The 26,941-nt window shown below is 40.9% G+C and overlaps 1 protein-coding gene across 1 annotated transcript in view; it reads right to left on the bottom strand.

The window, feature by feature from the left end:
* The window catches only part of CAPN9 (calpain 9), a 36,299-nt gene that overhangs the window by 8,685 nt on the left and 673 nt on the right, over positions 1 to 26,941 (bottom strand). The window contains exons 2-16 of the mRNA XM_048486459.1: positions 22,767 to 22,836; positions 21,952 to 22,070; positions 20,022 to 20,155; positions 18,790 to 18,958; positions 15,584 to 15,667; positions 15,129 to 15,214; positions 13,813 to 13,890; positions 11,147 to 11,307; positions 8,592 to 8,749; positions 6,395 to 6,603; positions 5,616 to 5,652; positions 5,043 to 5,123; positions 3,420 to 3,477; positions 2,316 to 2,380; positions 1,119 to 1,187 (exon numbers count right to left, since the gene is read on the bottom strand). Of these exons, the coding sequence (XP_048342416.1) occupies positions 1,119 to 1,187; positions 2,316 to 2,380; positions 3,420 to 3,477; positions 5,043 to 5,123; positions 5,616 to 5,652; positions 6,395 to 6,603; positions 8,592 to 8,749; positions 11,147 to 11,307; positions 13,813 to 13,890; positions 15,129 to 15,214; positions 15,584 to 15,667; positions 18,790 to 18,958; positions 20,022 to 20,155; positions 21,952 to 22,070; positions 22,767 to 22,836 (1,578 nt within the window). The remainder of the gene's footprint in view (positions 1 to 1,118; positions 1,188 to 2,315; positions 2,381 to 3,419; positions 3,478 to 5,042; positions 5,124 to 5,615; positions 5,653 to 6,394; positions 6,604 to 8,591; positions 8,750 to 11,146; positions 11,308 to 13,812; positions 13,891 to 15,128; positions 15,215 to 15,583; positions 15,668 to 18,789; positions 18,959 to 20,021; positions 20,156 to 21,951; positions 22,071 to 22,766; positions 22,837 to 26,941) is intronic.

Below are 26,941 nucleotides of genomic sequence, written 5' to 3'. Positions count from 1 at the left end.
TAAGGTTTATCAAAAGGAGAAAGATTCTTGGAAAATCTTGGCTTTTCATTTTCCCTTCACATGAAGTTCAGAAACTGAAAACATCCTGATTTGAGGTGGCAGAAAGTTCCATCAAGACACTTGGCAAACTTACAACAACCCCATAGAATTTTCAAGACCAGAGATGAACAGAGGTGGTTTGAATTGCCTGCTTCTGTGTAGCAGTTCTGAAGTTCCTTAGTGATCTCCCATTCCATAACTAACTTGGGATGATCCTGCTAAGCTTTCAAAATCTGATGAGACTGGCCTAGCCTGGCGTATCCAGGACCTGGTCTGTAGCAAATTTATCATTTTCTGAATCATGGTTTCTTTCTTGTCTGCAAATTCAAATTCTAAACCAGATTTAAATCCAGGTTCGAGGCAAGGCAACAGCAGTATTAAATGCTAGCTATCTAATTGGTTATGGAGCAGAAGTGGTGGTGATGGTGGTTAGCAGTCAGCCCTTCTACTGCAAAAAGGAAGAGAACAGAAGCAAGATTCTGTATTTGCCAAACAAAAGCAGTATTGAGGTCAAGAAAAAGTTAGTGACCCACCAACCACAAACTATCAGTGACCCTCAGTGACCCTCTAATGAGGAAGCAGATGCCTTTAGGGGTTACTCAACTCTTGCAAGAATTCAGCAAAAATATCCAAGTGCCCCTGGACACATAGCCTTATGTGCTTGTTCACTGTTAAGTGGCTATGCGATTTCAAATCCCATTTGCTGCTTTAAGCACCCGCGATAAGCAAAGGAAACACTTAGCAAGAATGTTTTCTCCAAGTCATGAGCCAGCAGTTTTTATTAGGACTAACATAAATATATTTTGTTCAAATTTTATTTTACTTGGCCTCCTTCTGAGGAACATTTCTGATGTTCCTTATCACAGCCATAGTTTCTTACCCTAAGAAAAATGTCAATTCTCTCTATTGTGGTTTGGGTTATGGAAAGCAAAGAATGCTTCCTAGAAAGAACAAGCTGCTTTAGAACATACATAAATTAAAATGCAGTGCTTCTTTTAAAAGGTTACGGCCATACAGCTGCTTCTGAAATGGCCTAAGAAAGCAATTGATAAAATAAAGATAAGAGTATATCAACTTACAATCCATTTCTTCAGTTTGTCCCAGAAAACTTTGAACTCGTTGAATTCCAGTTTTCCATTGCCACTAGTCTGATAACAGTCCCCATTAAGGAAAAATACCAGTACTATACATAGCCTACATTTTATGGCCCAATGCCACAACAGCTGCTGTGGCAGAACAGCACTGCTTCCTCTGCAATAGCTAATACAAATCCACACGGCCAAACTGTGAGGTCAGCTTAACAACATAAATGAAATGAGGTGGAGGCTTCCTGATGAGTTCCCCGTGCAATGTGATTCGACTCCTTTATTACAGGAGAAGAGTTGCATACAATTAAGGAGATGTTCCCACATACGGAACCGATGAATCTCTCACTGCATAAAACATGGGTTGGTTCCCTCAGGTGGTTCATGGAGCCCAACCGGCAGGGTCATAAACCCCCACATTTTGCTGCTAGTGCACGTGAGTGGAGAGCAAGAATGCCATGTCCCTACCTCTCTTCCCATATGCCAAGAAGAGAAGGACAGCGAGTCAAGGTTACAAAATGGTTAAGGGAGCATTCTATGGCTCTGAACCTCGCTACAGTTTCCTCTTGGTTCTTGGCTGATTCTTCCTGGCTGTCCTGGAATGTTTCATGTGATTCTACTCTTGACCTCTGACTCTTTATTCCTGTCATGTGTTCATGATGCCACATGCTGTCTGTGGATTAAAAGTAGACCCCAGTTCTGGAAAAACTGAAGATCACAGGGCCACTGGACCAGAGCATACTAGATTCACATAGCTGGCTCCATTTTGGTCTATGCTGCAAGGGGAACAGTGCTGGTGCAAGAATCCTAGCCAGGAAAGCCATCATTGAGTTACCAAGAGCAGCAATCCTGCACTTCTACTTTTTTTTCTGCTTTTACAATGTCTATTACAAACTATGTGATACAACTATGTGATAAGGGAATTCATGAGTTCCTTTACTCCAAGTCTTCAATAAAAAGCAATGCTGTGAGTAAAAACAAGCAGTAAATCCTCCACTTCCATTATTATGATTGAACAATTTAAAATTTCACTTGTTTTTATAATAAAAGCTGGAAAAACATTAAGATTACCCATTCAGCCTTCTTCCAAGACAGATATACTTGTTATTGATTTTATATCAAGGTTGGGAAAGCACAGGCTTCATATCAGTTTGGCTCATTGAAGTTCTTAGTCACTATTTGAAAGGATACGTCCATTAAGGAAATGATGTTTCTACATGACAGGAGAGCTATTTTCTTGAATTTAATGTTCTTTGCTGCAAAGGAATAATCACCACCATAATAAATAAAAATCAGCTAGTGGGCATTCTCCCCTCCTTTAACCTAACCAGAAGCAGACAAACCCCCCCCCCCCCCCCCCGCTCCACCCCAGCCCAAGTGAAAACGTCTAGAAGTTCCCTGGATGTAACATATATATATGTTTGGTCATGTCACAAAAGAGAAAATGTGATGGCTACAAGAGGACATGTGGCTCTTGTCTGCATGTTCTCCTGGGGGAGGGGAATCATCTCACAGATGCCTAATTAGTATCACAGATCATCACATAAGCTGCACTGAGCCCCTTGGTTGATATCAACAAAACCAGGACATTAGACTGTGAGGCTTTGGATTTTTTCTCTCGAATGCTTCAATGCTATGCTAACTGCATGAATTACTATGGTATCCTCAAGTCTGTTGAGGTAGAGTACACAGATTTATGTCAGGCTGGTGCCATGGAGGGTGAAAGCTGATTAATATTTGCAAAGTAGTGAGACCAATTTTGAAGGACTTTTATCATGCTCGGTTCAAATGTACCTTTTCCTCTCCAGAGTCAAGCTTGAAAAAAAAGCACAAACAGACAAATTCTTTGGAACATTTCTTAGAAAGTGGATAACAACCTGCTGCATGTGGGAAGAACAAAACTGTTGCCTGATCTAGGCTTTGACGTGGTAGATGATACATCTGTTATATTAATTGCAGTACCCAGAAGGGGGGCAGGCTCACATTACATATGAAGAACCACACTGTGACGTGACCTCTCTTTAAATATTGCATCTATCTTTGCCTTTATCTAAGAACTAAAAAACTAAGGCTAAAATGCTATGGACACTTCCTTGATGTCAAGTCCAGTTAAATATAATGGGACTTCTGAGTAATACTGTAAAAAAAAAGTGACATCATTTGACATAACCCAAAAAAAGTGATTTGACATAACCAAAAAATGATTTTACACAGTAGATCTATGTACAGGGCTGGTCAGCAAAATATGATCAATAAAAGCAAGGGTAAGAAGAATTGCAGTCTTGTGGCACTTACTTTTTTCTAACACAGCATTGAGAACATATTCAAGTTCTTCAGCACTTATTTCCATATCCTACAGGTAAAGAAATAAATGCAGCTTTCATATTTATATGTTCCACATGAGACCTACTTTCATAATTGTGTTTTTAAAAGAATATTTCTACTTATCCCCCCCTTCCATTTTTTCTCTAGGTGACTAATGATCATTAAACGCTAATATTTCTGATTTAAAAATAAAATAAATCATCATCAAAGCAGTTGTATGAAGTCAGTCTCATATTCCTTCACTCCTCCTATTTTTCATTTACTAGTGAAACACCATGGTAGAATGACAAGCCTTACAGCACTGGCTAAACTAAAGGAAAGAGGAGCGCAGGTGGATCTCATGAGGAAGGCTATTCCAGAGAACCCAAGAAGCCACCAAAAATTATCTGTCCTCTATTCTCAGACACCCTCATGTTCCAAACAGAGGGAACCTTCATGAGGCACCTGACAGGAATAGAGAAGAGCTTTCTGGGATATGTGAGTTGCATGCCCGCTTCAGAATTGGGCCTGACAACTTCCTGGCAGCCAATGCAGTTGGAGCAGAACTGCGCAGGCAGTACTGGAGCCCTATCTGAATGTCACATATTTTTGGTTTTCATGAATGATCTTTCAAGGCAGAAAAGACCATATTACAGCACAGAATTATTTCCAGCACATTACTGTCCAGCCACGTTAACCATTTACCGTCTCTGTGTGCCAACAAATCTTATATGTGACACCACAATTTAAAAACAAGGATCTGTGATCTCTTCTCAGTCACTGTGATGGAATAAAACTACCAACTATAAAATGTGAACTTTTTATAAGGGAAGTAGAAGGTCATTTTGGATCAGAGAAAAGATTTCCACAGCAATGGGCATTTGGATAAACAAGCAGTCCTACAATTCTCATTGTAGGGACACACTCAATGGCCAAATGACACAAGATGCAATGTTGGGGATCATGGTACATGCATAGCCAACCTCACCTAAGTCTCCATGTGGGTTGGGAGTAGTAAGGAGCAGAATTAAGTGAGATTAATTGGAAAACCTGATTGGGTTCAACTACCTATCTCCTGCCAAGCTCTAGGTAATAAAAATATGCAGCCAGGAATGTCCTGTAAAAACAAGGTTCTTATGACATCTAGGGTTTCAATAATACACTGCAGTTAACTAAGAGAACGCTTACATTTCCATATTATCTATAATTATGAATCAGAAACTTTTTTTCAAGCACATAACTCTCAATCTTCAGATTCTCATACGGAAAGATAATTTATAAGCATGCTGCTGAATGATGTTTTGTGTCCTGAACAAGATGGTGGACATGCTGACTTCAGTAGTGTTAATCCCATGGATAGGGGAGGAAAAAGGTACATGGATTCCATGACCACACCCTCTGTCTGTGGAGTGGATGTGTACATAATCACATTTCAGGAAGAGACATCATGCATTGAACTACAGGACTGGTTGTGAGTTTGTTGTGATTTTTGTACTGTATGTACCATGTCTGGGTATATGTGGACTGCATCAGAGCATCTGGGTTGCACTCACTAGCCATCTAGAGATCTGCTTAGAGTGTGATTTCACTTCTATTTTATTTCTAAGCAATTACCTGTCCTGCAATCTGTTCAAACAATGCTCGGAATTGTTTCTCTTCTTCTGTTTCTTCTGGTGGTGGTGTTGGTTTAGGAAGCTAAAATGACCGAAAAATAATTAAGGGAGAGGAAAAAAAAAAGCATTTTAAGGTTTGTATTTGCCAAGCATAGATTCCGCTGAAATTGTCTGATAGCCATTCTTTTTCATTGGGGTTGTCATAAACATAAGCTCTTTTCAAAACTTCTTACTGAGTATGAAATGGGTAGGGGAGCTCTTTTCTGACCTTCCATTAATATTATATTGATATAAAAATACTTCAGATTAAAAAAAACCGCCTGAAAAAGACCCAGGCCTTGGCATGGCTGCTGCCAGGGAACTGAGAATAAGAAACTACAGGGAAACCTGCCATGTATGAGCCCCCTTAATTCTGAGCTATCCTGACAGCTGCAGAAGCAGATGAGAACCACACTGGCCAGTCCCCATGTACAAGACATCGTAGTCTTCTTTAATTTTACTAAAATATATTAGATAATTTTGTCCTCTCATTAATTTAATTAGTCCACTCACTAATTTAACTCTGATGACATACCTCTGGTAGCTCGATATCAACATTTCCATCCATTTCCCTATGAGAAACAAACAGGAATCCAGTAAAAGCAAACAAAAAGAGTATCCTGGTAAGATGAATATCTTTAGAATCCTGTAAATGCAAATTAGATACCCAGAACAGAATCCAGATCTAGTTAAGTGTGCCTAAGGCCCAGTTGTTAGATTATGCAAAGTTTGGGTGCAGCTTCATGGTGCCCTGTTCCAGAGTATGAAAAAGTGTAGCAATCAAGTGGGATCTTGAAAAAACATGGTAAAATTCAGATGCTAGAACAGAGGGGTGACATTAACCTGGTTTCCCCCATATAATCCCCAAACTCTCATGTGGTTTCTATATTCTGCCGGTGATAACAGGAGCTACGTGGGAGCAGCTCCAAAATGGTGGTCGCTGTGTCACTCCAGGTAATACACGGAGCAGGCTTCAGTCCTCCCAAATGTACATTGTTCCCAGAATGCAAGCCAAACCATGGTCAGACTGGAGCAAACTGGAATGCATCAGTGAAAGGAAAAACATTCTTTTCATAGGATTCAGTCCCAGCTTCCCGTTCCCTCCAAACTCTTAAGAAATTCAGAAGGAAACATGAAAGAGAACTGAAGCTAGTAAACTAGAAAGTACCTTTCAAGGGCCCAATCCACCTACAGGCTATGGGACTTTTGCTGCAGATTTTTATGGGACTTTTACTGCAGATTTTTAGTTAAAGATGGTTTCTTGTATTTTGAAAATGTCTTTCTAGTAAGGATATTTGACATGTTAATACTTACTTAGTAACAGCTTTTTTCTCAGAAAATATTCTCAGGCAGAAATCAGCCTCCTGATGTGGCTCAAATGTGGTTGGAATAATAATGTAATTCCCAGGGGGCAGCTTGAATCGGTCAGAGACTTCCCTTACGTTTATATAACTTTTGCTCCTGGCTTTGGATGCGTGGTAGCGGAAAAAGTCTTTTGCCAGGTGTTCATCATCACTAGGGCTCTACAATAGGATTTTTAAAATAATAATAATAATATTTTGTTAGAAATTCAAATCTTATGTAATGTTGATTCACTTCTCATTTCAATCACTGCCTTTATTTGTGACTTTTCATACACTATCTAGTTCTTTTTTGTACAAAAGCAGGATTACAAATACTAATGTGTAACTTTACACCCCTTAGCCCTTGAGAGGGCCCTCTCAAGGTTGTGGTACTATCAATGAGTACAACCACAAAAAGCCCTGCATTTAACTTAAGTGTAGCAAAATGAATACTGGACACAAAATCCAAAGCTATGTAAAAGAAGGCTGCTGTGAGGCAGGGGTAAATATCTGTCACAGCAGGATTTCTTGTACAAGAGATAAAACATAGTAAACCTCCATATGGTTGACCTTTGGTTTTGTCTGCAGCCAGATAAAAGGAATTATATCCAGTTAGTTTGCAAGAGTTACTTTTCCAGGATTCCTGCACCATAATACAATCAGTGGTGGTTAGCATTGCAATGCCATCAGTGTCTGATGTTTCCTTATTCCAACCTGCTACATTCCAACTAATGATTTTTATTTGCTTTCAAGAGAGATTGTTGGCATCCTGGTTACTATTTAGCCTTAAAAAATTCAATTTTGCCACTAGCTTGATTTTGGACGGAGACATTTGATATCACCACTTTTGGTGAAAGATGTTTTAGCTACTGAAGAAGAGGCTTTTGTATTGAGTCATCAGATTGAGTTGCTCTAATTTCAAGTTCAAGTTCTTTTCCTATGGAGAGATCAAGAAACAGACCATTTTAGTGTAGTGAAACATCCACTTGCTTGCTCCGTAGTGCCTGTAGAGATTCTTGACTGTCCTCTTCTAGGTGCTTTTGGTGGCTGATTTACCATTTCGTCCATTTTTTTTCTTTGGAGGATCACCTCCCGACTAAATTTGGGCATTCCGTCTTTCATGTTGTCTGCTGATTACTTTCCAGTTTTGTAATTTTTTTTCTTTCAACAAGTTTTATGAATTCCCCCATTGAACACTCAGGGTAAGTGCACGGCTGAATACACTGCTCAGTCCAATTCAGCACCACAGTGACAGGAACTGCAGTGCTAGCCTCAAAGCCTGAATTGATCTAATAGTGATGTCCCAGACATTTAAACATTTTTTTTGCTTGCATCAGCACAAACAGCAGCCAGAGACTGAAGCTGGCCTCTATTCCTCAGGGGCTTTTTTCTAAGCAGGATTTGGTTCAGAGACAGAGACAGCATTTGAAATGATAATATATCAAGGATCAAGCAGCTGATGAAAAGACAAGCCACATAGTAACAGTGAAGGAAAGCCCTAAATGTGCTCAGTGGGACTGGCAACAGCATACCTTGAGCTGAGGCAGCTGCCAGGGCTCAGTGGGAGCCTATTGCTTCTGACCTCCACCTCCCCTGCCATCTGCTTGCACCTATGCTCTCAGGTGCCCAAATATTATTGAGGAAGGGAATATGGGTGGCACATTCCTGATGGCAGAGGCAACAGCACTCACAACTGCATTCACTGGCCAGTGCTGTTGAGGAAGGGGTGTGTAGATGGTACAGGAAACTGAGCATGGGAAGTGGGAGAAGGATGCACAGGCAGATAGGTGTACGCAGGGGTGGGAGTGGAAAGGAGGACATGAGGGTCCTGTTGGTGGCCAGATGCCCAGGGCACTTCAAAACTAGCCCTGGTAATAGGGTTGCAAACCTCCAGGTAGGGCCTGGAAATCTCCCAATATTGCAAATGAGAAAACTGGCTGCAGAAAATGGCTGCTTTGCAGGGTGGACTCAGTGACATTGTACCCTGCTGAGGTCACTCCTCAAATTCTGCATCCACCAGGCTCCATTCCCCAAATCTCCAGGTATTTCCCAACCCACAGCTGTCAACCTAGTGCCTATTAGTTATCACCAGGTGAGAGTTTTTCCCTGTGAAGAGCCTGGCACATCTTTGCCAGGGCTAATTCTCAGAGTGTAGTAGAGGAAAATACCTCGTAGATAGCATATCCTATTGTTAACATTTCAGCTCCCAGTTTCTTGAGTTTACGGCGATCTTTTTGCATCAGAGCTGCTATAAATGTGCATTCATCTTGACCATCATCCTTTTCTGTCAACTGGAGCTTGATCTGTGGATTTGTCCAAAAGGTTTCTGAAAAGCAGACAGCAGAAAATAAGGAATTAGTGCTCACTATGTACTGGACTACTTTCATGAAAGTATTCACACCACCATAATATCTTTCCAGTGGTAGCAGCCTATGGCCGATTTTCCATGGTAAAAATGCCCCGTTGTTAGCACAGAGAATACTCCGGTGCAGCCAGGAGTTCTCCACAGCTCCTGGTGCTGCAACGTGTCTGTCACACTGTTGACCTGGCGCCCCCCCTCGCAGCATTGGCTTTGCTCCATAAATTTCAAGAACTGCCAACTTTGAGGTTCTTTTGAAATGCCCCTTTGTTGCTCCAGTGCCTTCTGCTGCTGCGGAAAACTCCACGGCAGAAGAACTGGAGCCATTTTTCCTGCCTCGCCACTCTGGCCCACCCCAATGAACTGGTGCTGAGAATCAGCGTCCTTTCCCCACCCTTTGCAGTGGAAACAAAAACATGGAGAGAGAAACCTTGTTTTTTAAACAGAAAAGCGGCATGTGAAGGCACCGTGAACAGGAGGACGGCGATTCTCTTGCACATGCAAAGATTTTAGATTTAGATTTTAGACTGGGGGTGGGTGGAGGGTTAGGGCAATTCCCTCGTACATGCAAGGATTTTAGATGGGGAGGGGGCGAGGGTGCCGATTCTCAGCACCTGTTTTGTGTTCAGAATCATGTAAAACTAAAATAGTGAAAGTGAGTAAGGGGAACGGGGGAGATTCAGAACGCAGGAAACTGAGGTTGTCTGCACATGCGTGGAAGACATTGCGGAAGAGTTTGCGGTGCAAATGGAGAAGCACCGGGCTCGTGAAGAAACAGTTGGGACATAATGCGCTTGAATCCCTGGAAGAACCGGGGAGTAGTGAAGAATCAAAAGCAGGGCAAAAAGCGCCACGGCAGGTACACTCCTGGATCTACCATGGGGCATTTTGACTGTGGAAAATCAGCCTATGAAGACTCCCATATTTCCCCACTCTCCTACATTCTCTTTGGAGTCTATTGAATTCTGAGACTCTATCTACAGATTACAAAGCCTTTGTTTGGGAATGACATAAGTATCACATGTGCAACGGGTGTTTTGTGCTTCCCAGGTGCACACTGTCTCTTTTCTATTTGCAGCCACAGAACATAAGGAGAAGCTGCCCTGTCCACCATTCCACCACCACCCCACCCTCAGTATCTGTGCATCCTCAGACTGTCCCGTGGATCTGCTATATGGCAAAAATCACATTACTTATATGGATACACTAAAGTTTCACAAGCCTCCCATGGCATGTATGATACAAAGTCTGCAATAAACATGAGACCTACTGTTGTTTTCCAGTAAACATGATGGCTTTGTAATATGGAAATGGAGCCTAAGATCACTATGACATTAATCCTTGAAGGAAATTCCAGGGGACTTAATATCCATGAGGTTCATTAAAAATATTTTAAAAGTATAACAGTAATCAAATGTCAGTGTTTTTTATTACTTTTATCTTGGGCTATTAGAATCTACCTTTAAAACAGTCAATATTGGTAACTAATTTTAGATTACACACATGCACACACTAAGAGAAGCAACAAAGTATATATATATATGAACCACTTTGTTAATATTTATAATTGTAACAATTATAGGATCTGTTTCTCTTTTTATCTTCTTTCTCTGTTACACAAATCAATTAAATTTTTTTGTGACTGATGTGAGCCTGGTTGTGATTCTGCACAACCTCCTTTCTCCCCTCATGTGGCACCCTGAGATTGAAGGCAAGAGGCCTTCCTTTAGTTGTGTCCTCAAAACATAAGTATTTCTGCTGTTGACTCATTAACTGGGAGTCTTAACCAGGAAACAAACAGTAAACATGCTGGAAAATATCTAAGTGGTATGAATCTAGGGTGATTGTTTCAACTTAGTGTGCTACCAGTAATAATTATGTATGGAAGGTTTTGACACAAAAGAGAACCCATGGCAGTTAAACCATCATTAAGATATAGATTTGATTTGAGATTATAAGGATTGACTTACAGGACACATGTCTTGCCTATGCAGACAAACCAGACAGCCTGTAGTATCATATTCATATGGGCAATTGTGGCATCTGATTCAAGTAATCATAGATACAGCTGGCTTTATCTGTGGTACTTTTCTTTAAATTTGCATGAGTGTGCATCAGAGGAAGTTATGTACTGCTTAGGACAAACAATGTAGTGTATGACCTGGCCCTTAGTGAGAGGGTATCCCAGCCCCAACACCTAGGCACAAAATCTCAGACTGTTTAACCTTCTTGCAGTGCCATCCTAAGCAGAGTTATATACTTCTAAGCCCATTGAATTAGGCCTGTTGCTGTGTTAGAAAATGAAGATTTATAGGTGTCTCTTCTGGACTGTTTCCTAAGAGTATAAAACTATGATGTGCACACCTATAAAGTTTCTGCATCCTCCAGCAGTGGCACCCCTGACCCAGCTGCCTTGATGAACTGTCACCTCCCACTTATGAGTAGCATTGCTTTCCAGAGCATCAGGAGTGAGGTTGCAGATCTCAACTTTGTCAAAATGGGATAGGAAATCCTCATACTTCATCCTGTACAAGATGGAAAGAGTAATCACATTATGGACTTCTGCTTCCCCAGCAAATATGATCCCCCAAGTTTCTAAGCTCGTTATCGTAATCAGTCTGAATGCTCAGCATTGTGATCAAGTGCAACACAGCAGAGAATGAGCTGTGACCCAGAACTCTCACAAGTGAACTTTGGCCTCCCCCAAGACCTCACTAGACAGCTTTTAGAAAAAGCCTCTTTCTCTGATGTCTGCTCCTTATCTCATGGGGACAATGATATAGGATACCTTGCATGGCAATTAATAAATTAGATTTGATAGACTGCTCACCCCCGAATGGTTCTGGGCGATGTACAATACATATATTAAAACTATACAAATAAAACAATTTACAGTGGAAGCATAGCAGAACATAGTAGAAACATCTTTGCTTTGGCTATCCCCCCCCCCCTCCCCAAAGGCTCAGTGGAATAATACCATTTTGCAGTCCCTGCGGAACTGTTCAAGGTCCCATTGGGCCCAGATGGACATTGGTAAAGAATTCCACCAGACGGGGGCCAAAACGCTGAAGGCCCTGGCCCAGGTGGAGGCCAGCCAGATTGTAGAGGGGTCCGGGACCACTATTGTGAAGATTATATCAAGTTAATGAGTGCAAACCACTTTCAGTACTGAATTTGCTGTGTAAATTGTTATAATAATTATTAGTGTACAGCCTAGACCAGGGGTGTCAAGCATGTGGTCCAGGGGCTTATCAGGCCTGTGACCCAGCTGAGCAAGGGGGGGTTGCCTCAGCTGGCTTGCGGGCCTGATAAGCCCTCTCAAAGCAACCACTCCACCTTGCTACAGGCTTGCCAGTCCAGGCACACACTCCCCCTACTCCAGTGCCATTCTGGGGCCAAGCCAAGACAGCCACCTCCCTCCATGGGCCAGCCTGGCCAAGTCACATTTATGTCCTATCTGGCCCTCGCAACAAATGAGTTTGACACCCCTGGCCTAGACGACTGCATGGGTGAAAACTGCCATCATTTTAGCTTAGGACTCAGCAGCTAAAGTGAAAGCAATTTACTGCAGTGTCATTGTCAGGCCATACAATCTAATAATGATAGCTTAATCTATATATGCAGCCCAATGAGAATGTACTCAAAGAGTGTTTTCCCCTTCCAGGATTAATTAATCTGAAATAAAAATCCATCATCTGGTACTTCTGGGTCACTAGAGTAAATTAGAACAATCACTCAACACAGTAAGAAAATTTATTAATGTGAGTTAACTCATACTGTACTCAGTTTATCAGCCTTCAGTTCTTCCAATGTAGCAGGAGAACTCATTCTCAAAGAGTTCACTCAATGTTTGTGGGAATGATCTGAAAATATGGGATTTCCCTTTTCTGAATTAAATTGGAAAGTTTTTTTACAATCACTACCACTTTGCATCAACACTTTTCTTCTTTAAAATACGATTTAGAGGTTATAAAACACACCCTTTTATTATATCCTAACACAAGTGAAATTTGTACCAAGTGTCCCTTGCATGGCAGTAGCAGCAAACAACTTGGGAATGGGCAGGAATGGCATCTACATGTCCCATCCCTGCTGCTGTCATATCTTCCTCCACACTCATCTCATCTGTGCAAAAGAGCAGCTGCAATAATAATAACTTTGAATCCCTCCCCACACTGTGGCACAGAACTCTCCTTGCCCTAAAAGGAGAAGGGAGAATGGCATGTGGCAGGGAGTTGCTCCATGCTATTTTGAATGCTTACCTTAGTTCCGCTACCCTTGCCATGATGATAGTGTGTCAAAGACAAGCCACCCTGAACCAGGCTTTGCGAGGAAAAGGCAGTACAAATCAAATCCAGTAAAAAAGAAAAAGAAGGACTAAGTCCACTGGTCTCCCTCTCTCCTAGACAAGTCTACTTCAAAATGAACACAACACTATATGGGTATAATTGCCTTGTGATATTTCTGCTAATGGAGATGATGATGCCTATGTGCTAACATTCAGTATGTGCATAGGATATTATGCCCCCATTTGGGTGAATGTACAGTGGTGGAGAAGAGGAAGGTCAGCATACTCAGACGCAAGCATGGTACACTTGTTATTTTTTCCCCTCTGGGCATATTGAATATAAAACCCAGTGGGCCCATGGGAGGTCCTCTTCTCCAGGCCCTCCCAAACCTAGAGCTGTCTCTGCTTAACATATTCGCTGTTTCCTTTATGTCTGTCAGCAGATGGTCAACAAATCTGATAATTTAAAAGCAAATAAATTCAAAGAAAAAAGATACTGACAGGGAAGTTCCAACACCCTTTTGTGACCATTGACTTCAGTGGATACAGAAGTGTGTAACTTCTAACTGCTTACGATTGCACTGTAAATGTGGTAAAAATGATCAGCTGTAGAGAATGTAAAATAAAGTATTTTAAATATTTTCATTGTATTATGCTTGCCTTCTGCTTCAGCTAAAACAATAATCAGCAGTGGTTTGCTCTTGCGAATGCATTTAACATTGTAATCAGCATGTTCATTTACCAGAACTCTCCATCATCTAGCGCTGTCTGATGTAAACGCCTTTGCTCAGATGGGCTGACAGAACGCCATTCAGAGGAACTTGGAAGAGAAGGAGGTAATCCTTATTAATGTTTTAGAACTCATTTCGCAAAGAGATTCTAGCATCTCACATTAAACTTTGTTACATTTTTCATAGTTCAGTCCATTAGTTGATGTCTTAATTTCTGTCACTGGCAAACTTTCACCAAGCGCAGAGGACTAGTAGCAGAACTAAACATCTGCATATTTTAAAAGCTTAACACATTCTGGAAAAATTGCAAAGATATAAAATCTGTTAACAAGATAATTGTATTTATTGAAACAGATTTATAGAAGTAGAGCTTTGGACACATAAATCCTTCGTCAAGCTAGACTTGACCAATGATATTTGGTGCACTTTTTAAAATCACAACTGCATGAAAAATAAAGAAGTCATGTAAAAATCTGACAGTCCTTTTACTAATATTTGTGGCAAATTTATAAACTATTGATACAAATTATCCATAGGTCTATTGGAAGAATGATTGCTGGTAGGCCTAAAATATTGCATTAATTTACAATTTATCTTTTATTGCACTGATAGTACTTTCTGTACATAAGACAGGAAAAACTATCTTCTGGGTGTATTGTCTTCTGTACTTTTTAAAAAATCTCAACGTTCTCTGATTAGATTCATATAATCTTCATACATATATTTACTCCTGTCTCCTTCAGCAGCCTAAAGCACACTTTGAAATCCTTCTGCTGGGGGGCGGGGGGTGGGAGGGACGACAATGTATCTCATAGAATTGTAGAGTTGGAAGGGGCCTTATAGGTCAACTACCTCAACCCCCTGCTCAATACAGGATCTGCCTAAATCATCTTGTCCAGCCACTGTTTAAAGACTGCCAGTGAGGGGAAGTGACTACTTCTTTGGCAGCCAATTTCACTGCGGAACTACTCTAACAGTAAATCTCCCCTTCAATGTCCAGCTGGTACCTTTCCACCTATAATTTAAACCCATTATTGAGAATCGTATTCTCTGCTGCCAACAGGAATAGTTCTCTGCCCTCTTTTAAATGACAGCCTTTCAAATACTTAAAGAAAGCAATCTCATTTCCCTGGCTTAAATTTCAAAAAATGTTACATAACATTTCCTATTTTTATAAACTTTTTTTTTTTTTTTTTAAATCTCTTTATTTCAGACAGTGAATTAGCTTTCACACCAATTCCTGGGTATTTTATTACAGTGTCAACATTTAGTAATTATAATACATTTTTAAACGTGTGTTTGAGTTCTCAGAACATAAAATACTAACTTGTCACTCCATGCGCCATTCCATTCTACTTGACCCCATGGATTTCTAATTCGAATAAGCTTAACCTTCCGGCCTTGATAGCTTACCTACAAACCAGCAGAAGCAAACAAAAGAAAGACGAATTAAAAAATTACATGTAAGAAAACTGTGGCTGCATGCTTTACGAAAAAACATCATGGCTCATAAGCTACTGAATCTCATTTTGGATACAAAATGATCTCCCTAATATGGACACTCTGCATTGTTTACTTCTTGAATCTCAGCAGTTTTACAACATTCTGTATCATTAACCTGACTGTAATCATTGGAGGGGGGTGGGATGCAGTGGGGAAATAAGAATCCTTGAAACTCAAAACAGTGTTTTGCTCCCTTCTTATTAAAGTAGCTTCTCCCCTCCCTTCTGTCAACTTTTACTCCATCAAAAGGAAATCACAATTTTTAAAAAAGCTTCTTACCTCATCAGTACCAGTTACTGAATATGCGTGGCCCTTTATGAGACCACGTGGGGTTCGAGCTTCTGACTCAGCTGAACTGCTGATCTAAAAGATGGAAATACATGCGGTCAAAGTTGTGCCTTACTGAAACTATCATTTACAACAGGTTCGATCCTAAGATGACTTGTCCAGAAGGAGATTACAGGGGCAGATTTTTTGTGCCATTTCTCATCCTGTTTGGGATGCCAGTCACCAGGTGGGATTTGGGGAGCCTCCAGAATTATAGCTTACCTCCAAACTACAAAGATCAGTTCCTCTGGAGAAAATGGAAGTTTTGGAAGATAGTCTCTGGCATTTTCCCCATGGACCATATATCCTGGGATAACGAGGTGAAACATCCTGGTTTGTCCATGACTACCGAATGGCTTCCGGGCCTAAATTGGGCCCACCCCACAAGATTTCCCTTATCCCGCGGCTTTCAAAAAACGATAAAATTGGAGGTTCTTTTTAAAAAGCTTGGGCCGCTCCTGCTCCTGTCCAGCAACCACCATAGGAGATGGACCAGTTTATTTTTCTTGCCTCACTGGCTGCTCTCCCCACTCCACAGCTACAGCTAATCGGAATGTCAGAAAAACAGGAATGTTCGCACATACACAGGAATCTACATAAACTATGTAAATGTAAACTACATAAATTATGTAAACTACGTCAATTACATAAATGTATATATATGTACGTAAACTACATAAACGTAAACATTCATGTGGAAAATCAAAATAAACCTGGGCCTCATGGAGTTCTTCCTCCCGGCCTGAACATGCTGACGGGGCAGCTGTGTGAAGGGAGAAACCAAGATACAAACAACCCGGTATGTTTGATCCCGGTTTTCCCTCAGGATATTATGTCCAAAGGGAAAATGCCCCTGTAGCATTGTACCACATGGAATGTCCTGTCCTCCCCAGGCTCTATCCCCAAACTTCTAGGAGTTTCCCAACTTGGATCTGGCAACCCTCCTCTCCCCCCATCCCCATTCAGTGCTGGTGGGACCTGGCAACCCTACATTCCTCAACCTCCCCACCCCCCGCAATCCCTAAAAGTACAGCCCAGAGCCCTAACACCTGGTCAGTAGCAGGGCTGCGAACTCCTGGTTCATAAATTCCTAGAGATTTGGGTGTGCAGACTGGGGAGGGTGAGAGCTCAGCAGGGTATACTGCCCTACAGTTCACCCTCCATAGCAGCCATTTCTCCAGGTGAAGCCATATTTTTCAGTCTGGAGATCAGTTGTAATTCCAGGACATCCCCATCTATAGGCTGGCAACCCTAGCAGAAAGCTAAGACTATGGTTTATTATGCAAGGAGTGCTTTCTGCGCCATTCCTTGGCTTGCAGTGCCTTCGCAGTGGAGTATCCTTGCATTTCCTTGTTTACATGCAAAGAGGTGCCCCACTGCCCACTACGCAGTTTGCCTGCCCCCACTTGTGGGTCACTACTCTGTCCAAGCCAAGAATGAAAATTGCTATTTTTAGTTTTTTAGCCCTTTAAATGTAATATTGATATTCCTTATATAAATACCGTGCAGGCTGCTGTCAATATTGTGCAGGCCCCCACTCCTCACAGGGATTAACAACCCACGTTTCCCTAAAACCCCCCAAAATAATAGTAGCAGCCTTCACAATATTTATATAAGGAATATCGATATTACATTAAAAGGGCTAACCTCTCCCCGTGGCAATCTTCATTCTTGACTTGAATGGGGGAACAACTTGGAAGGAGTGAGACCCCAAAGCAAGGAAAAACTGAGGTTTCCCCACTCACACTAACCACAGGGCATCCAGCACCACCCTAAGTATAAGTGTGTCTGTACAGAAATCTCTGCCGCAAAAGGAATCATAGTTAGTCTATGTGTCAAGATTCAGCTCCATCATTATTTCTTAGCATTGCATATAATATTAGAAAAAGTCAGAAAAATTCTCATGTGATTGCCTCTGGACACACGCGGAGTTTATGGTGGCTCAAATGGAAGCACCAGAGACAATGGTCTGGAGACTGCTGATTGTATAAAGTCACTCTCATATTATGAGCTGGATCATATGAAGGTGACCCACAAATCCTATGAATGGAGAAGAGTGAGGAGGCTCCTGTCTACCTCCATATTTCATGTAGCTTCCATCTATCTGTGTGGGTGCTCAGTGTTCAGGTCAGGCATACAAGCAGGCATACTGAAATCAATTTTACAGTTGGTACATGCATACATCTTATTTGAAATTTAAGCTTCCACAAGAATGTTCAGGAGTGAGGTAGGTGTGCAATATGGGATAATTGGTCAGACATGACTCCACTTCCAATCAAATGCAGAGGAATATGTTGCCTTCATATAATTTGATCTCGCACTTAGAGGCTTTCCGCACAGCAGAGGCGACCTAGGTTCGACTCGTGACCGCGGAAATCGTTACCTGAGCTCGACTCTGCTGTTACTTGGCACAGCAGCCGGGTCGTCTCTCTGGAGCCAAGTTCAGAGGGTGGGATTACCTCCTCACATCTTTCGCTGCTCATTCCCGATTGGCTGCCATTCTATGGCGGGAAACGTGAGTGCGCATCTCTCTTTTTTTGTTTTGCCACCCCTGTCAGAACATGCTACCAGAAAGGAGGGACAGAGGGAGGGTGGCAGGGAGTTTGATTGGCCAACCCACAGAGATGTGGGATAAATGTTACAATTTCTGGCCGTTGCTTCGTGCACGAGAAGGGTTTTTTTGAAGGCATGCTTTTCGTCACGGTGAGTCTCCCAATCTGCGCATGGCCAAAATAGTATACTGTGATTGGCTGGCCAAGAGAGTCGAGGTGAGGGAGATTCCGCACTGTGCCAGCTTCAGCTTGAGTGCAACCTGGGTTCGCCAAAAAGTTGTACCTCCCAGTCGAGCTCGAAAATTTGATGGTGAGAGGAGGGGAGCAGAGACAGACACGAGTCAAACTCTATGGCTATGTGGAGTACCCAGGTCGGACATACATCAAACTAAGGTCTAATCCTACAGTGCAGAAAGGGCCATTGTATCATGGCATCATGTATCACGGTACCACAAGAACATCTGTCTCCGTCCAATCTCATATTTTTTGAGGAAGCTATGGGATTTGATAATTTAGGCAAACTTCACTGCAATAAAGTAATCTGAATTTCTGTGCACAACCAATCCCCCCCCCCAAAAAAACAACCTTCTTAAAGCTTTTACTTACATCAATAGAACAGCCAACCATTGAACCCCTCTTAAGAGCCTTTTCTAAGACTTCAGGGAAGTTTTCTGGAGCCTTTTTAACTTCATACATTTCTCCAACTCCGCCTGTAAAATCTTCCATGGCTTCTATTGTACTTCCACCTTTTAGAGCTTCATAACTTCCATTCAACCTGATTAATATTGATAATTACAATATCACACCATAAAACAAGATTCATTTGATAAAGGGCTTATATGCATAATCCACTTGTTTTAATTGTATCTATTTATTGTTTTACTGATTGTACGCTGCCCTGAGCTCTTTTTGGAAATGGGTAGCCTAGAAATCCCAAACAAACAAACAAACAAACAATATGAACAGTGCTCTTGCTAGAAGTAACCCATTCACTCACCTCCTGATAAATTCTATGACTGCTTCCCTTGGCTTTCTTCCTTTGCAATACAGGATCCTCCAGAAATGCTTTTACATCCCCCCATTAGACTAGGCACAGTAGAAAACCAGCTTGCCACACATTGCTATTTCCACCATTGCAAAACTTGTTATACTTAGTACCAGAGTCAGACAGAGCTAGAAGAGGTCATTGTGCAGTGCCCTCAATATAATGATCATCCAGGGCCACAGGTATGTAGTAGGAATTATTGCATCTTTCAATTTTCATCAGTCTAGCATACTTTACTTCCTTTTGTATTCTCACATCCCAATTTTTTAAACTAAGAAACTTTGACCTTCGGATCTATCATAGTCTCATAATACTATCCCTCTCCTAAGCTACTTCTTGATGTTCTATTGCCCCTGTTCCCTAATACCTGGCTTCCTACCTTCCTATGAGTCTTTGGGTGTGGAACTGTGTCACTGCTGTGTTCTGATCAGGCCTTGGCACACTATTGGTGTTAAGGTAGTTAAGTGGCAGCAGTAGCAAAAGTGTTGATTTATTTGAAAATTTATCAGTTGCCTTTTCTGGAGGAACAATATTGACCAAGGCAAAGGTTCATTAAACATCAATAAAACATCAATAATGCAAAATGAAAAGAAGTATCTCCTAAGAGATCGCAGAGTAGTAGCAGCAGAGCTAAAATGTCAGGGCTCGATATCTGACCCAGTTCCTTGAAGAAACTTTTAACTGAACACACACACCATTCCATCACAAAAGAGTTCAGATAGCAGTGAAATACAAGTGGGCATAGCTGGGAAACTGAAAACAATATCCAGATCACAACTTCTACTGGGCTTACTTGGCATAAGCTTTTTCCAGCAGCGCACTCCAGAATTCATTGTGGTCAGCCGAGTGCAGGAAAACCAAACGATCTTTGAAGGTGGGCAGTCGGTCATCAATGACAACATCCAGCCACTCATTGTGCTGCCAAAACTGTTTGGTAAATGGTAAAAGGGAATAACTGGACAGCTTTTTATTCTGACTCCTCTTATTATCACAGAGTTACAAAGTACACGTTTACTTAGTTGGAACACAGCCAGATTAGAGTCAGTCTGTGTAGCTTCCCTAAAGGTTGGAGGTTGCCAAGAAAGAACCACTATGATTACTGTCACTCCTTAGGCCATCAAGAGAATTTGGATTTTACACTTTGAGTAAGCTTAATTTTTTTTAATGCCTTAACTTGATGGAATTGTTCCCACTTACAGAACAAGTATATAAATATTTAGAGTCAGCTGTGCTACTGTAATGCCATAATTTTACAGCTTCTGGAAAGATGTCTCTTCTTCTTCCAGCAGAGGAGAGACAGACACACGGACACAAATAGGCTGCACAGATACCCAGACTGAGCATTTGCATAGATAAGAGTTTGATATTCTTATATTTAGTGTAACTTCAATTGTTATCCAGTAAAGATCTACAAAACAACTCTCTTGCATCTCTGCCCTATTATTTCCTCTGCTAATTCATTGCAATACCAGATTAGCAATATTTAAAGACACAATGAATTCAAGTATTCCATAAATTTGTTTATTTATTATTCATGAAAACATTTATCTGTTTCTTTTTTTTTTTGAGCGAGTTTTAACTTTCCCAAACAGAGTCTGGCTAAAGGTGGCTAACAATAGCTGAAATATGCAATTAAAATGAATACTCTGTCTAAAAATATAGATTTGGTATAATTTGAATTTTTACAAAATATAAAAAGACATCACCTGCACAAGACAATATCAGTAATGAGGAGAGCCATCAGGGAAGAAGTAATGAGGAGAGCAATCAGTAATGAGGAGAGCAATCAGAGGAAAGGGAGGGAGGAGCGGAAAGGAGGAGGGGGGACAGGATAAGGGAGGCCAGCTAGAATGGAACCATTGCTGCCCTTATCCATAGGCTCAGTGGAACATCTTGGCCTTACAGTCCCTGTGGAACTGAACCAAGTCCCACAGGTCCCAAATTTCATTTGACAGAGAGTTCAACCAGGTCAGAGCTCAGCTAACCAAAGAAGCCTGACCCTGGTTGAGGACACCCAGACACTTTTTGGGTTAGGCACCATGAGTAAGTGGTAACCAACAGAGCCTAATGCTCTTTCCGGGGGGGGGGGGGCTATTGGAAGAGTCAGTCCTGCAGATATGACGTTTAGAGCTTTAACAGTCAACACCAGAACCTTAAACCTGAACCGGTGCTCAATTGGGAGCCACTGCAGCTGGTGGAGCACAGGTCAAATATGTGCTCTCCATGAATTCTCCATAAGGACCTATGCCACCAAATTCAGGACCAGCTTTAGTTTCCAGAGTTGCCTTTTGAATGGTATCTCCAAAGAAACTCACAACAATCTAAAAAACCTCATGAATTATGACAAGAGTTTATCCTATTACTCTGCTTAGCAAAAGATGGTTCATGGTTCATTAAGACTGTTGGGTAACTTTGGGCCAGTCACAATCTGTCAGCCTAACTTTCTTCACAATTATAATGAGGGTAAAATGGTGGACAGACCTATGCATGCTACCCTGAGGTCCTTGAAGAAAAGGTGAGATTAAAATGTAGAAGATGAAAGAAGCTCCTTTTCTGGCAGGACGCACCTTGTGCTGTCAGAATGTGTGGAGTGGTAGATTGCACTCCAATATATTGATGTAGTGTTTGATGTGGCAAGATGATAGCAACCTCCCACAATTCACTAGTCTGTAAAAATGTTTCCATATGACATTTAATCATTTAGATTGCAAGAGCTATCTTACCTGAAAATGAAAGATTCCAGCATAACCTGGTCCAAAATCCTGATCCTGTGGAACCACTCTGGCTAGTGTATTTTCATTAAGGGTAAGAGATGCTATGGCAGCTAATAACCAACAATCACCTGAAAATCAGGAAGAACAAGAACATAAGGATGTAAGAACATCAGACCAGTGGTCCATCCAGTCCAGCATCCAGTCTTACACAGCGGCCAACCAGTTATGGAAGGCCACCAAACAAGGTAGGGGCTGAAGTCTTCCTTGTTATTGCCTCCTGTTGCTAGTATCCAGAGTCTTACTGCCTCTGAATGTGGATGTTCCTTTTAATAACTATGGCAAGTAGCCACTGATAAACAAGCTACAAATTAGTCTTGCCATCTGATCTAAACAATCAGAATGATTTCTAATTCATACTTTAAAAATATGTATTCCTTTAATTCCTAAAGCAACCAACAATGGAAAATTTCTATTAAACCTTCCTTGCCTAAACCTCCTGATCATTCAGTTCATTTAATATGGCCTCCTTCCCTAAAGTGAGTTAAATGGAAGCCAAAAATGTAGGCAACAAAGTTTTCAGTATACGAACCAGACCCCAAAACAGATGAAATATATATTATTGTTTTATGCAGAACTTTTATATGCCCCCTTTCTATTAGAATACTGAAAGTAATTCAAGCAATAACTCAAGAGATTACAAAAAAATGTTAAACGCTAAGATGGTAGGAAAGGTTGTGTGTCAAGGTAATTTTATTTAAAGAATATCCAAATTTATCCAGAGAGCACAGACAGAGTTATAATTTTGTCAATGGAAAAACAATTACCAAGATCTCCTTGACAAATGTCAGTTCTTGTGGCGCCTCCAAGAATAAACTGTGGCTCTTTAACAATGTCCTGGAATAATATTATAGAAAAAAGGTTAAGTACTTTAAACAGAATACATTGCACTATGACACTGTTGGAACATTGTGTTTGCTTTATCCAGGTGGAAGCCTAGGCCTAAGCAATTAACAGACATTAATGTCTGACATGCCCTGGCCTTTTTTATTTTAATTCACTAACCCCTTCCTACTATGACAATTTGACATTGCCAAGAGTTGAAGATGTCCTTTATATAGTACTGCTAGAGATACCATTTTATGCTGCAGTGGTAAATAATGACTGCCCACTTCCCAAATTACCAAAGTATTAGAGAATGCATTTGTGTATATAATAGTTCCTCTGGGAAATTATTACAGAATTTTTATGTTATTAATTTCTGCTTCCTGACTAGTTAGTCAATTGAATGACTATGTTTAAATTGTGATTCATATAACTAAACTGTGATTCATATAACTGAAAGGTAAAGATGCCTTTCTGAGGATTCTGAAGGATGCATGGTACACTATTTAATAAATAAAAATGTTATTTTGTTGTAATAAACATTAGAAGTGCTGGGATTCATTTCACCCCAGGTTAATGTGAGTCTTTGCTTAACCCAAGGTGTTATGTTGGGTGGAAAAGAAAGAATATGCTCTATTTCCATCACAATTTCCCTATCAGATTACCAGTTTCTTTCACCTTAAAAACTCAGTGCGAACAGAAAATAACAGAGCAGAGAGTAAGGTACAGTCCCTTATTTTTGCTTACTCTTCTATTTGCAGAGCATTTTACTATGAGGAAAATAAACAGCAGCCTCATGGCACCCTAACATGGGAAGCATTCCAAAAGTGATCTTCTGATATCAGTCTTAAAATAGTACAGTCCTTTTCACGGACTCAGGTTCTACCACATCATGCCACTCTCCTACAAGCATAGCCATGTCTACGATCATTACTGCATTCCCTATGTGCATGTCTTGCTACCTTTTATACCCCTTTCATACCTCTCTGGTTTTCTCAGTGTAAGATTTTAAGGACCTTGGGAGGGAAAATCAGTTTGGAGATATGCAGCCAATGAGGTCACAAGGCAAAAGTTGTATTCATATAGTGCCCAGGTCGGAGACAGTCCTGTATCCCGTCTGATGGCCAGCAAGAATAAATTTTATGGTTGCCAACTTTGTCTCTAGATCCTGAAGATTTGAGGACAGTGCTTGGGAAGGGATACATTTGGGGTGCAGAAGGATCCTAGCAGTAATGTGATTCTTTTGGCCCATCCACTGAAGATGCCATTTGTTGTAATTCTGGGAGGAATTGGTGGGAGGCAATTGGTGGGAGGGCTGTGGGTGTGGATGTGGAGATGCCATGACATTGACTGCAGCTCTTTGTCTAGTCAGGTAAAACCATAGAGTTTCTGGTGATTCCTTTAGCCACCCATTATGCTGCATGTGGTACTGCCTTTCCCCCCCTCCTGCTCTATTTAAAGTGGTAGTGGGTAATAGGAGCTGAGTCATGGAATCCCTCCCCCCCCCTCCCCCAATAATGCCCAAAATAATGGTTTTGATAAAGGCAGTGCATAAAAATGAATAATTCTCATATTCCTTTGGGACTATATTCTAATGCAGAAGCATACCATTTTTGCAACTTCTGAATTTCAACTGACCATACCAACATATTTTTCTGAGACAGAGTATAGCAACCCTGGGCTATCTCATGTGGGCTGCTGTTTTTAAGGTGGCCAGATGAGGAACTGGGAGAACAGAGCCTGGCACCCTAGCATTGAACCAGTATAAAAATAAAACCAGTTTGCATGTTACAGTGGGTAAATTTCAACAAAGAAGAGAAAAACCCATCTGATCCTAGCCCAAGGTAAGCAAAGAGGGAGGAGCAGGAAAAGCTCCTTGATTTAAAGGCCAAGTTCTGTTCCTCAGCAGGAAACATAAGCCAGTAGACCAAACTTTTTATTCCAATGGCTAAGGAGGCCAATCACATTTACACAGCAGGCGATACTGAGAAATACCCACTAACAGTAGAGGCAATTAATAGAAGCTGCAAACTTTGCTCTAGCTGTGTATCATGAATATAGGGCACAGACTTGGCCTTCCCACTCCCACCACACACCCCTAGCATTTCACTGCTTCACAGCAAATGTCAAGGAGAACAGGTGACTGACTCAGCTGCATTCCTGCTGCTCAGTGTATTTTCAAGGAAGGAACTTTGCTTTGGTTGGTGTGTCACTATTAGGAAGGAACAAAGGCAAGTCAAACCATCAGAACAAAGGCAAATTCATCACGGGCACCACCTGCTTGTTCAACATGCTGCGGTCGCGTTTAGCTTGTTAACTGAACTAAAACACATAAAAGCAGTTATTTATGTAGCACGGGAGATTCAGAGGAAGAAAAGAATTCTTCTGGAATACCACACATTTCTGTAATCATGTATGCTCAGAGTATACAACATGCTGCCTATAGCCTGGAGTGTGCATACATTACACTATGCAAAAGAAAAAAAAGAAAATGTCCCAATAAAAGTTTAATCATTTAACTATGCAAATGAAACACATTCTGTGGCCTCTTGTTGTATACAGATATCCAGGCTCGAAGGTATATGATTCAGGGGAATACAAACTTGCTTTCATGTATAGCTTTCCCCATTTCTTATCTTTCATTTTTCCAGAAGGCACCACATTTTAGAACAGTTAGCACGAAACCAAGGGTTTCAATTGGGAAACAACCTAGGTTTCCTTCCATGGCAGAGCTCCCCAAGTCTGAAAATATATAACTTGAGATAATCCAAAGCTTATTTTGAGATGCAAAGTACTATCAATATTTGTGGCTGAATTCACAATTAAGCAGCTGTGGGTAAGGAGCTAGGAATGAACATCAGAAACCTATCTAGGTTGGTGGTTAATCTTTATGATGTGAGAGCCACTTGTAAACTAACTCTGTTTTTCAGAATACACTTACAAAGCAGCTCCATACTGCTTCCCCCAACATAAAATATAAGAAGCTCACATCAGTTAACGGAACAAGTTTATATTTTATTTTTCTCATTTAGAATTATATATACACACACACACTAACAATCAATGTATACTTTGTGGTCATTTCACAGAGGCACACTTGAATTTGCCATCGAGCCTCCCGGGGCCTTCTCTCCCAGCTCACCCTGTTCTTTTTTCTCCTTCCTAGCCTCATAACTCACCTCCAAGAGAGTTGTGGCCCATCTTGGATCCTGACCTGCAGTCTGAAAACCACTAGCCTAGGCAACTTCATAAGTTCCATTTTAGCATGAAGTATCATCACATCTTAACTTTCAAGTTATCTTCATCTATGTCATATTTTGATCCCTTGTGTTATTATCCTAATTTTGTTTACCATAAAACAATTATGTAAAAATGACCGTGTGGAGCTGACCTCAATTCGCTTCCACCCAGAGTTTGGGTTGGGGGTTGGGTTCATTGAGCCCAATGGAGGGCTTCTGGTGGCAGCCATTCTCTCCCTGCGCCACCGTAAAGACCTCTGGAAGTGGCAGGCTGGGACTGCAAAGGCGCGATTCCCACCCACCTGGGGCTCTTGATTGGGCTGCCCATTTATGATAAATCCAAGTATATGTTAATAAATATACCAAGTAATGTCCCAAAAATGTAACATGAACTATTCAAATATATGGTGATAATATCTAAAATAATATTTGCAGCAAAATGGAAAGCAAATAAATGCCCAAGTCTAACAGAATGGGAGAACAAATTAGCTGAATATGCTCTCATGGCAAAGCTAACATCTTACATACATAAAAATGTCAGAATTTCAGAAAAAATGGAATGTTTTAATACCTATAAGGCTAGATGAGAATTAAAGCAAAAAAAAAGATTTAGGAGAAATTTTTGTAACAAGAAATTATTCTGTTAAAGGAAAACCAGACTGAGATGTATTGCAAATCTAATGTAATGTTTGATATAAAAGTCATTTATTAGAAATGTTAAGTAATAAGTTCTATATATAGCAGTCAAACTTAACCCAAGACACTTTAGCAAAAAATTCTAGGCAGTATACATTTCATACAAAAAGACATTTTTAGACTTGCACAAAAGTCCTCAAAAGTTTGTGAGGGAATACATCCTGTTTTTGAGCATGAAAGAT

The sequence above is a fragment of the Sphaerodactylus townsendi genome, linkage group LG01, assembly GCF_021028975.2.
Source record: "Sphaerodactylus townsendi isolate TG3544 linkage group LG01, MPM_Stown_v2.3, whole genome shotgun sequence".
In the NCBI taxonomy this organism is placed as follows: Eukaryota; Metazoa; Chordata; class Lepidosauria; order Squamata; family Sphaerodactylidae; genus Sphaerodactylus; species Sphaerodactylus townsendi.
The sequence above is the reverse complement of the archived record's forward strand: the minus strand, read 5'-3'. Positions and strand labels throughout refer to the sequence as shown.